This window comes from Dermacentor andersoni, chromosome 8, assembly GCF_023375885.2.
Source record: "Dermacentor andersoni chromosome 8, qqDerAnde1_hic_scaffold, whole genome shotgun sequence".
NCBI classification, from domain to species: domain Eukaryota; kingdom Metazoa; phylum Arthropoda; class Arachnida; order Ixodida; family Ixodidae; genus Dermacentor; species Dermacentor andersoni.
The window spans coordinates 32,119,014-32,131,057 of record NC_092821.1 but is presented as its reverse complement, the minus strand read 5'-3'; the positions used below and the strand labels follow the sequence as shown (position 1 = coordinate 32,131,057).

The window sequence follows — 12,044 nt, the reverse complement described above, 5'->3', positions numbered from 1 at the left end:
TATTTTGCTAAAGTGTTATTGCGTAAAATTCTGATTTGTTTCTTGAGTATTCTAACAGTTTATTTATGCAGAATTTTTTTACACGGCTACACGCATATGCATAAAAAATGCACATTTTAGTTTTTCAGTAGCATTCCTTCTCGCTTATATTAAAAAGCAGGCAGAAAATCCGCTGGCGTTGCCTAATTATGCGTAAGCATTCCGTTAACTTCGGGTTGACCTACACGCAAGATTCATTTGGCCCATCAAGCTGTGGTTCATAGCTTCCCTATGCGTTTTAAATGCAGCACTTGTATCCTATTAATATTCTCTCTGATCATTGTCGTTTTTTGTTTCAGTTGTTCTTGATCCCTTATAAAGTTACCAATCATGTACATTTACACTATTATAAATAATAAATAGGCTAACCTTGCAAATTACGCATTTCTGCACAGATACAAGGCATGACACCTTTCGCGTGACGGACAAATTTCTTTGTGGTATACGTCAAGAAATGCTTACGCATTAAAAATATGCGGGCACCACTGCTAAAGAAAAAGAAAACTTCCACATGGTGCACAAGGAAGGAGCGCACGACATCTGCAGGAACATCACACGGTGTCAAAGCTTGAAAATAAATATCTCGGATGCTCCACGGTATTTAGAACTCTCCTACTTGCCTTTGAAAGATGAACAAGGTAATATCGTCAGCAATTGCGAAGATATAGTAAAAGAAGCGGAAGAACTCAGTACTGACCTGTACAGTACCAAGACCAACCACGCTGCCCCCGCTAGAAGTAGTAATAAACAGGATACAGAAGCCCGTTCTGTATCTTACGATGAAGTTAGAAGGATCTTGCAAGACATGACCAAGGGAAAAGCGCCAGGACAAGGTGGAACAACAGTCAATATAATCAAATATGGAGGATCTCTGAAGCTTGAAATGCTTCCGGCTCTTTATACGAAATGTCTCACGACTTCGAGTGTTCCAGGGAGCTGGAAAAATGCCAACATTATACTAATCCATGAAAAGGGAGACGTTAAAAAATTGATAAGTTGTAGGCTCAATGAATTTGTACCGAAAAAGTGCAGCAACTATAAGCCCTCCCTTTGGAGAATATCGATAACCTCGCGCGCGTGACTTGTCGGTGCCAGCTTCTAGACCTTAGGGCAGTTTTAATCGTGCTGAGAGCCTCGTGATAAAGGTCGCATTTGCGCTTGATTCGAGTGTTCCAAATTCCAAGGACAGATAGCAAATTAAAAGCCTTAGCGTATGGCCACTGCCTTCATGTTACGTGCTTCGTAACGCTGAAGTTATCGCCGCGTCTAGTGAGCAGCGAACCCCTCACGCTGAAGAACAGAAAGCGCCGTGAAGACCAGCTTACTGACGTCTCCTTGAAAACAGTTAGATGCGCAATCGGGGGCCAAGGGAACTGATTCGGCTCTCACGTAGAGCTGTTATGCGATCTCCCAACCCAAAGGCTGCCGACTCTACCTTGAAGATGCCATCGCATGTGGAAGTGACGACGATGACCAAATCCTACGACACGCACACCGGCGGAAACTGCACCTGAGAAAACAGATGTGTGCGGCTCGCTATGACAAGTCTAAGCGAACATTTGCAGATAGTGGCTTGGATTTGCTGTGCAATGTATGTGATAGCCCGTAGATTCAAAGCGACGTACGACCTTGTCACTCTTCTCGCGCCACTACGGCCCCAACCTGTTCCCGCTGTCGTTGGACTGTATTAAAAAATGCCCAAAAGGTCATTAGAGATTTTCTACAATACGTGTCACCTAGGGTTTCTATAGGGTGCTGCAACTACAGCGGTGGTTGAACGCAGTACATCCATAACTACTGCGGGAAGCGGAAATTGCCTTCCGGTGTTTTATTACAATATTATCTTAGCTTTGTTGGACACCCACAGGTTGAGAAATGTCCCTCGTTCCGCCTATGCTCGCGGGAAGATGCTGCGTCATTTCTAATGACAGTCAAGAAGGAATGATGAATCTGGTGCTATATGTAATTCGGTATTGCCTCACTAACAGCAACTTTATGGCTGACAACAGCATTAACCAAGTATTCCTTAAAGCATTATGCGCCGGTATAGGCTCAGTCACTTTTTGTGCTGTTAGATGTTATTTGGAGCGAATGCCAACTATTTCATTAGCTTACGCCTACAAGAGAGTACGGGATTTCTTGGTAAAAAAAATGACATAAACATCAGAACTGCATTCTGCAAGAAACTTAACAATCTTTAACACAAAATCTACTCTGATATCGTACACCTGAGCTTTTTGTTATTACCATATAGCTCATGCCGGAGCCCTCATGCTTATGTATTGTTTTCGGTGCGTTTGTTGTATTTACTTGTATTATTTCAAATATCCTCGCGTTTACCTGGAGTAGCGTGCTAGGTGTGCCGACAAGCAAATGTATCCAGCCTGTCTCGCTCGTGCGTCAAAGGCGCAACACAATGCAAGAGTTGTAATTATAAAACCCTCGGCGAATGTCACTAATAACGTGTCGGTATTTACATAATACCGAACAGCAGCATAAGAAGAAGCTTACCAACTACTTCAACTGCCTCAAGCTCCATCGAAAGGCACAGAAACAGCTGTCCGTTCTCTCGTCCACTGGTTGGGTACACAAAGCCTTGTTCCAGATGTTCCAAGAACCTGGGAACACTGTGCTGGAGCCACACTGTGCCGCCGTACTTCCCTTTCCCGGCCATGAGGACTCCTGAAGCACAATGTTCTGTAGTCAATCTACGCCTTCACGCGTGAAGTATAGAGTAACGCTGTATTCTTTTGTTATCGTCGCAGCTGTTGTTTCCTTGGCGCACAAAAAATTTAGGCGAAATACCTGTTTTAAGATATTATCTGCATTAGAGATGTTTCTAGGGTGAACAGAAGGTGACGACTCCATTTAAAAGGTGACAAAAGTAATCACACCCGAAGCGATGATATTGGAGCCTAAAATCATGAATGTCTTTATTGAGGGAAACACCTTTTACTGAATCGCATCATTGTTTGGCGTGCTAAGTCGCAGTTTCTATTGTGGCGTGAGGACGCGCAGAACTCTAGAGACTGCGTTCCTGACAAATTATTTCACCCCAGTTGGCACAGTGCCAGAAGGCTGCGGCTTGTAGTCGCTGAACGCGTCCGGCGCTAGTGTCTTGGAACATCATGAAAGCGAAACTATCTCCGATGGTAATGTCCAGAGGATACCACCCCTCTAATCTTCACCTACTGCTTCCACCTTTGTTACTTTGCCATCAAGGATGGAACACGATTTACGTTTTAAACATAGAAAAATACGCGAAATAAGAACAAAACAGAGTACTTGACAGCAGCTGAATAATGAATATGACGTGTAAAACGCGGCAGAACCGAACGTGTCGAGTACCGATGCTACGTCTAGTACAGCAGTAAAGGGCCGGGAGCTCAGTTTCAAAGGCTCCGTCGCTCAAAGCTCTGCGAAACGATTCCCCAAGCATCATAGACCTGACTGTGTTCCTGGGGTCTCGCATGCGCAATACCATTTCTTACTCTCCACGTTGTCTAGAACACTGCCAGAAAAAGAACAGCACAGAAAAGATGGCCGTCTTAAAGGTTGCCATTTGCGCCATGTCATTGGCGTTACCTTGGAAGATGAATTATCGCATGGGCGAGTAATGCCCGCTACCGAACCATTCTACAAACCGTATGCACTTTAAGTAACAGCAGGAGCTGGATAATGGGGTGTGCAGGACCCATGAACGTAACCAAACGCGAGAGACGCTTGGCACCAATTCACGTGTACGTGCGGTAACAAGCGCCCGGTGACGATCGCGACACCTCATTTCTGCGACACCGCACCACCTCATTATTTCATCAAGTGTACAAAGGTACAATGGCAGTAGGCTCAAGTTATCTTGCTTATACTGCGCCACAGTAGTGTAGTCTCGGGAGCGAGTTATTCGCTTTGTCGTACAACGAATGTACGCAAAAAAAAACCTTTTAGTATGTAAAGAAATCACGCTGCCTTCAGGCGCCGAACGTGCCACGAATTATTCATAGTTAAATTGGTATGTTACGCATTGTGTGTTGTTTCTAACGATATGTAAATTTACCTACCTTTCGAATGCCCTGCTCGTGTTCCACTAAAATTTTTTGGTGGCTGGTCATTGTACACCACGGCTCCAACGCCCTAAAAAAGGTATGATTATTCCTTAGAAAATTCGCTTTTTTTTTTATTTCACAACATGCCCTAAACGTATGTCAGGTATGCTTACTGAACTTTTCATTGGGAAGTCTACAACAAAGAAAACGAAAGTGAAATGTCTTTGGGACCAATTAGACACTAAGACATTTCATTTTCTACCCTTACTCATGCATGATATTTTACATGAATAATAATGCAGGCTTTCGGCAATAACAGCCTAGCCTGTGGAAGAAAACTTTCCTAACTTACCTCTAGCATATTTGAATTACACCGTTAAAGTGGCCACAGACTTCTGTGAATTTCAGTGCGTACGTGATTTTAATGTCCACATTGCTCGATAGGAGCCTTCATGCTTACTGACCAGACGTACATCCTAAATAGCCCCTGTATCCCCAAAGTAGTCAGTGTGCTTATGCACTTGGTATAAGCAAGCACCGGAAGTGCAGGCTGTCTTGATGACTTTTGCAATATCTACTTGCGAATCCACAGAAGTTATTTTAAAAATATTTTTAACAAGTATAATGCACAGCGGCGATGCAGAAGAACAAAGTCACCGTCAGATCTTTCGAACAGTCGTCGAGCTCAACGACATGTTCTTCGACATCTGCAGAAGCTTGACAGACAGCGTTGGAGGGCATTCTGTGGATCCCTAGATCCAAGACAGCCTCTATCTAAGATCTGGCGGGTCATACGAAGTCTCCGGGGAACTCCACAACAAAGACACCAATTATGTGCGGTGGCTCTACATGAACGCCGGACCTAATTGAAGGTAGCAGAGGACTACTTTAAACTCATTGTGGACGCATCTAATGCAGTGACTTCATCCCTTGTCACTGTCGCTCCCCCGTCACCTGATGAGCGACTCGAAGTACCGTTTACGATGCAAGAGCTTGACGCTCCGATTTCGGTTTCGCGACGCTCATCGTTACCAGGACTAGACGGAATCACATACGCTGCACTCTGCCATCTTGTCACCGAATCACGACGTCTTCTTCTATCATATTATAATACGACATTGGAGACAGGAAATGCAGTCGCGTTGTAGCACTGTATAAACCGGGGAAGTGCCCTAACGAGCTTTCCTCCTACAGACCGATCGCCTTAGCCAGTTGCGTCGGCAAAGTAATGGAAAGAATGGTCTTGTCAAGGCTGGAATGGTTTCTAGAGAAAAATAATTGCTTTCCTGATTTTATGCACGGATTTAGAAGAGGCCGTTCTTTCATTGACGGTGTTATCGACTTGGTCTCCACTGTTGAACAGGAAAGAAGTTGCCTTCGGTTAGTTGGAGCTGTTTTTCTGGATATTAAGGGTGCATACGACAATGTGCTCCATTATGCAATCCTTGATGCACTGGAATATTTAGACGTTGGTGGCCGGCTATATCCATGGATTGTTAGCTACCTCAGTGGCCGCTCGGTGTATACGTCGACAAGTGATGGCGACACCGTACAGTACCATATGCATCGCGGTGTTCCCGAAGGGGGAGTTCTCAGTCCAACTCTTTTCAATGTTGCATTGATTGGCCTTGCATCCGAACTTCCTAGCACGGTGAAGATTAGCGCGTATGCGGACGACATATGCATATGGACATCTGGAGCTACCCGTCCCCAAATGCCTGCTAGGCTTCAACACGCAGTGACAATCCCAGCTAAGTATCTGCGGCCTCAAGGCCTCGAACTCTCAACAGAAAAATGTTCCGTGATTACATTCACGCGAAAACAAATGACCCGGTGTCCGATAATCGTTAACGGAGTAGCGATACCTACGGCTACACACCACAGATTCCTTGGCTTAGTCATAGACCGGGGATTATCTTGGTCAAGACTCGTCACCGCACTGAAGTCAAAGCTGAAGAGTTTTGTTCACGTCCTTCGCGTCGTTGCAGGAACAAGATGGGGCCCCTCGGAGTCGTCATTACTCCAATTTTACCAAGCACTATTCATAGGGTATATACGGTACAGCATTCCGGCGCTCTCAAGCATGGAACTTAGCTGTGTGTGCGTGCTGGAGAGCATTCAAGCTCAAGCATCGCGCATGTTTAGCCCTTCCACGATGCACGTCAACCAATGGAACAATAGCAGAAGCCTGTGCTTGTCCTATTGGGGTATACTTGCTCTACGAGCCTCTTCGAATGTACCTTCGCGTGTTGACAGAGGACGGTGCCTGTCCTCTGTCATCGCTCCCTGCCACCAACCCAGGTTCCAGCTTTTCAAGGACTATATCACGCCATCAGAGTGTTTTGTCGTCAGGATTTTCTCCTGCCTGTATTTGGAGAATACCCCCGTGGGTTCTGCCTAAACCTGTCGTTACATTGCCGATCCCTGGAATTACTAAAAAGTCATCCGTTGCATCTATTGGCCTCAGGCAACTCACCCTGTTGCACATTTCTGCAAAGTACGGAGATACTGTGCACGTGTATACCGATGGCTCTGTCATTCCACATATGATTACCGCTCGGCGGTTTAAACTAGACCATAGCTCAACATCAACTGCCGCAGAACTTGTTGCTATCCGGGAGGCACTTCGATTTCTCTCCGAGGAGCCTCCTCACGCATGGACGATATTCTGCGATTGCAAGCCAGCTCTTCAAACGATTGACTGTGCCCTCAGACGGGGCCCGTATTATTCCACGGCTATATAAATTACAGAGCATCTCGACCACGCAACTAGAAATGGCCACAATGCCACCTTTCAGGGGATACCCTCACACTGTGGCCTGATCGGGAACGAACAGGCAGACGCTGAAGCGAAAAATGCTTTAGATAATGCTTGTGAATTACGCATTCCGTTCTCACGAGCAGACACAAACGCCCTACTTCGTCGCGTAGACCGCAACTCTACGTTAGAACACTGGACCCAATCAGATCGACGACACAAGCGATTGCACAAATGGGACCAAGAAATGAAATTTCGTATGCCTGACAATCTCAAAATAAGCCACACGAGCATGGTGCACCGGATTCGCCTTTGTGTCGCATTCACCAACCGTTATAGACATGTGATAGGTGCCAGTGATACTAGCCCAAACTGTGAATGCTGTGAGGTGCCAGAAACACTTGAACATATATTTTGTGTGTGTCCCGCGTACGAGCAAGAACGACAGCAACTTGTCTCTTCCATTGCAAAGATCCACGAGAGACCGCTATCAGACGAGTTTCTTTGAGGTCCTTGGCCTAATGCAAACAGCGCAGCCCTGGTAACAAGAGCTGCTATAGCTTTTTTCCAAGCCACTGGGCTGGATGCACGGCTTTAGAGATGGCACAACTCTGTGAATTTGTATATACGCATCGCTTCCTTATACAATCATCATTCATCAGCCCTTTCCCTCCCCGTCCCTTTTCCCCAGTGTAAAGTAGCAGGCCAGAGCAAGTTATAGCTCAGGCTGACCTCTCTGCCTTTCTGTAAACAAATTTCACTCTCTGTCTCTACAATGCACAGAGCGATCTAGGTGAGGAAAATCAGGGGAGCTGAGGTACTCTAACACTTCAAATGACCACATGAAGCGAATTTACAAAGAGGTCAGGGAAATCACAGAAGGAATTGAATGTTTATTGATATCGACACGTGTACGTGTTTATCTTTCTCGGGAGACCGCTCTTCACCAGCTCACAAATGGTAGGCGTTATCGCTCAGCGCAGGACGGGCCTGTGTGTATCGGAATTCTCTAGAATGTTATTTGGAGTTCCATCCGTTGTTTGTTGTCACTGAATATTGCGTAATCTGACTGTAAGTGCGACGCACATTCAGTAGAACCTTCTGGAAGACACGCGGGCACTAGCGATTACTCTGGAACCTTTGATGACTCATCTATAAAAGCTGATGTGCTTGACCCGCTCATCAGATTTTCGACGATCGCCGACTATGTTCGCCACTATTGTTGTGCTTTTACTGTCACTTTTCTTTAGGGGCACAAGTTCACCCAATAAAAAACTCAGTTTCGTACTTCACAGTTTCACTACTGTGTTATTTATCGTAACTACAACGTGACAATAAATACAACTGTTGAAATGAAGGTTTCAGTCAATATCAGCTTATGTTTTTGATAAAGATATAAGGAAATGATAGAGCCACATTACTAATCTGCGCTGGTGGGACTCAAATTGGCAACGTATGTACGATGTTTGCAATCTTCTAATAGGTGTGTGCGCCACATACATCGTTGTAGTCGTGAGTAACGCTTCCAAAGTTTCTAGGGGCAGCTTTATGAGATAAACAGGGGTACGCGATAACGGCATGAAATATATATTCGTCGCCGTAGTTGAATTGGTAGAAGGCCGCGTAGAGCATCACAATGCTTCAGCTCTCAGCCATTGCAATTTAGCTTCTCGCCCACTTGTATTTTGATCTTAATTTATATTGAACATATGAAGTCTAACTCTGTGAACCAGTGAACTCCTATTTTTCTATACATTTTCACATATCAAAAGCGGTGTCGGGCATCACGGTAATTTTGTTATTCCCTTCGCAAAGTACTCTAGGCAACCTATACATCAGCTGATCAATCAATCAATCAATCAATCAATCAATCAATCAATCAATCAATCAATCAATCAATCAATCAATCAATCAATCAATCAATCAATCAATCAATCAATCAATCAATCAATCAATCAATCAATCAATCAATCTTTATTTTCCGTCACAATGAGAACAAGGCGACAGCAGAACAAGCCAGAACTTTACGAGCTCCTGAGCCCGAAACAGTTGGAGAGAAATCTAACATTAACGGCAGTAACTGCATGCAGACTGCACACAATGCAGGTTACATTTACGAATACGAATACGATTTATTTCATGTTTGTTCGAAACATGGGGAGAGGGAAGAAAAAGCTGCTGAACAGCAGCTTGACAAGCTCCCACCCCCCTTGTTTACAAGACTCACAAAAACCGGTGTAACAAAAGCAATTATGAAGAAGACAACCGGTATTCAACAAAAAAAAAAAAGGTACAGACAAGGAAACACATATACAACGTGCACAAAAACGAGACAGCAAAGAAAGAGAAAACGTTGGCTATTATCTAATTACCATGACATTAAGAAAGTGCACAACTGCAAGTATTCAAAATAAACAATGCATATTGAGTATTATTAAGCGTACAAAGGATATAGTAAACTTACAATCTTGCATATTCGCGAAGGAGTACAATAATTAAAAATAGATATCATTTTGTAATAAAATAAATGAGGATTGCAGCATCACTACTCGTGCTTATGTCAAAGCCTACAGAAGTAATGCTGTTGAGGAGCTCAGGTAAATAGTGCTGCAGCATGTCTTTTCCGTGGTTTGTACATGGTGGGGTAGTGTAAAGGTGCTTATACGGCGTAAAGGGTACGAGGCTATAAGGAAGGCGAGTGCAGCTATATCAGAAATAACTGAGATGGTGCATCTAAGCTCATGCGTATAACGAATCAAAAGACAGCCATCGTAGAGACTTCAAATTTTAGCCTTGTTTTACTCAGAAAACGTTCTGAACTGGGGCTATCTCTAAGGAGATGACGGTAGTGAAGATGCGACATAAATAAAGATTGGAGGAGAATATATTTCATATTGGAGGAAAAGATTTTGCATGACGACATAATATACCAACAGTACGAGTCATATCACAAGAAGCCAACAAGCACTCACACAAAGGACAACATAGGGGAAATTACTTGTGCTTAATAAATGAAATAAAGAAACGATAAATGAATGGAAATGAATGTGGATGAATAAACAACTTGCCGCAGGTGAGGAACCATCCCCCAGCCTTCACATTTCCCGTGGCATGCTCTACCAATTGAGCTACCGCGGCGTCGTTTCCCCCTCCACTTTCTTGGGTATTCAGGTTTCCTAGTAGAACCATGAGAGTGCTAGCCAGTGCCACCACCCACAGACCTTGGGGGCGGGTGTAGAACGTCCTTTCTTCTGCAGGCGTCACGAGAACGTGTTCTTTTTTGGGTGAAGGTAACCGGTTAATAAACCCACGCATGCTACCTGAAGGCAATCAGTGTTGCCGGATTCAAGACACTCGTTATGTAATAAACGAGAAGAAAGGAGGTTAACCGAGGTGCCCGATTTTTATTAGTCATATCAGAAGAAGCCAACAAACACTGACATCAAGGACAGCATAGGGGAAATTACTTGTGCCTAATAAATGAAATAAAGAAACGATAATTTTAATGGAAATGAAAGTGGATGAAAAAACAACTTGCCGCAGATTCGGAACGATCCCACAACCTTCGCACAATCATGGGAACGATACCGCAACAGTACGAGGAATCTTCAGGCAGATGAAATTATGACGTGTATCCTACAGAAGCTTAATTCAAAACGACACTCCTAATGTCTTCAACCCAGTAAGGATTCCGATATCCTTCGAATCATAGTGAAGAGTTCTAGAGTAACTGAGTCGCTTATCCTGAAGGGGGAAAGTATTGATTCAGTTTTGAAAATCTTAGCTATAAACATTCAGCATGGCCCAATGGTGAAGACTACAGATTATTGTCTTTGCGGCAACAACGAACTCACTTGGTTCATTGCCGAACCAAACAATATACTAGTGTCGCGAGCGCGTATAATAAAGAATGTATTTTAGTAAATGTTCTCGATTTAATTGTTATCAAAAATAAGAAAGGTTGTCCCAAGAGGATTCCTTGACTTACTCAACTTCGAATTGGCCTCGTTCGCGAAGCGTGACCATTGAGATCGACGTGCTGACAGCACTGTGATAGGTATGAACGGACGAACTGTGGAGGGTTGCCTCGGATGGTCGTATTTATCAAGTTTTACAAGAAAGATATCGTGACTTATGCTACCAAAAGCCTTCTTAAAGTTTATAAATACATCTAAAACTATTGTTCTTGCTTCAATGTTGTTTCTTGTATATTCTTTTTGAGTTAGAAGAGCTGTTTCTGTCGAACAGTGTTTCTTAAATTCGTGCTGTGAAGCTGTGATGACATTAGCTTTCTCTAGGAAGTGAGAGAAGCGTCCTGTAATAGCATTTTCAAGCCCTTTAGAGAAGATGGAATGTGATGATATTGGCCTGTAATTGTATATATCTTCATGGCTTTCCTTCTTGAACACGGGTATTAGTCTGGGTAAAGGAAGGGAATGAAGGGATTACGGTCACTGACCAAGTCTGATGAATAATCTGACGTTTCGGAACCGCGTACGGGTTCCTTGTTCACTGAATTGGACATGAAATCGTCGTCACTTATATAGCCGTCACGTGCTGGCTATATAAGTGACGACGATTTCATGTCCAATTCAGTGAACAAGGAACCCGTACGCGGTTCCGAAACGTCAGATTATTCATCACGTCACGTGCTGGCTATATAAGTGACGACGATTTCATGTCCAATTCAGTGTACAAGGAACCCGTACGCGGTTCCGAAACGTCAGATTATTCATCAGACTTGGTCAGTGACCGTAATCCCTTCATTTCCATGCCTGACCAGACGAACTTTCGTCGAACTCTTAATTATATTAGTCTAGGTGGTTGCATTTGCGCCGGAAAAGTGCCGAATTCCAAGCAAAGGTTAAACATATGTGGTAAAACAGGTGCAATGACACACAGGAGGTATTTTATCGGATGCACTTGAAAACCATTCACGTCGCAAGATGTACTATGCTTGAAGCTGTGAAAATTTTTTGTCGTACTGTAGGGTTGAAATAAAGACACTGCGACATGGACAAACTGCGATGCGCGCGTAATAACATGAGCCAAAGTCAACATGATTCATGAAGAACTTAAATGCGTTAGAGAAATAATTCGGGAAGAAAGCTACGCTATTTAAACAGCAATTGCTACGCGCAGAAATTGTAATATATTCAGAAACACTTCACGGATGTCACGTGAAGTGTCAGCAGTTCTAGGTA

At 43.9% G+C, this 12,044-nt stretch overlaps 1 protein-coding gene across 2 annotated transcripts in view; it reads right to left on the bottom strand.

Moving 5' to 3' along the window:
- Window positions 1–12,044, bottom strand: part of LOC126526177 (cell-death-related nuclease 7-like) — an 81,120-nt gene that overhangs the window by 49,142 nt on the left and 19,934 nt on the right. For both annotated transcript variants that reach the window (XM_050174121.2, XM_055068031.1), the window contains exons 3-4: window positions 4,098–4,170; window positions 2,551–2,721 (exon numbers count right to left, since the gene is read on the bottom strand). In XM_050174121.2, coding sequence (XP_050030078.2) covers window positions 2,551–2,721; window positions 4,098–4,170 — 244 coding nt within the window. The remainder of the gene's footprint in view (window positions 1–2,550; window positions 2,722–4,097; window positions 4,171–12,044) is intronic.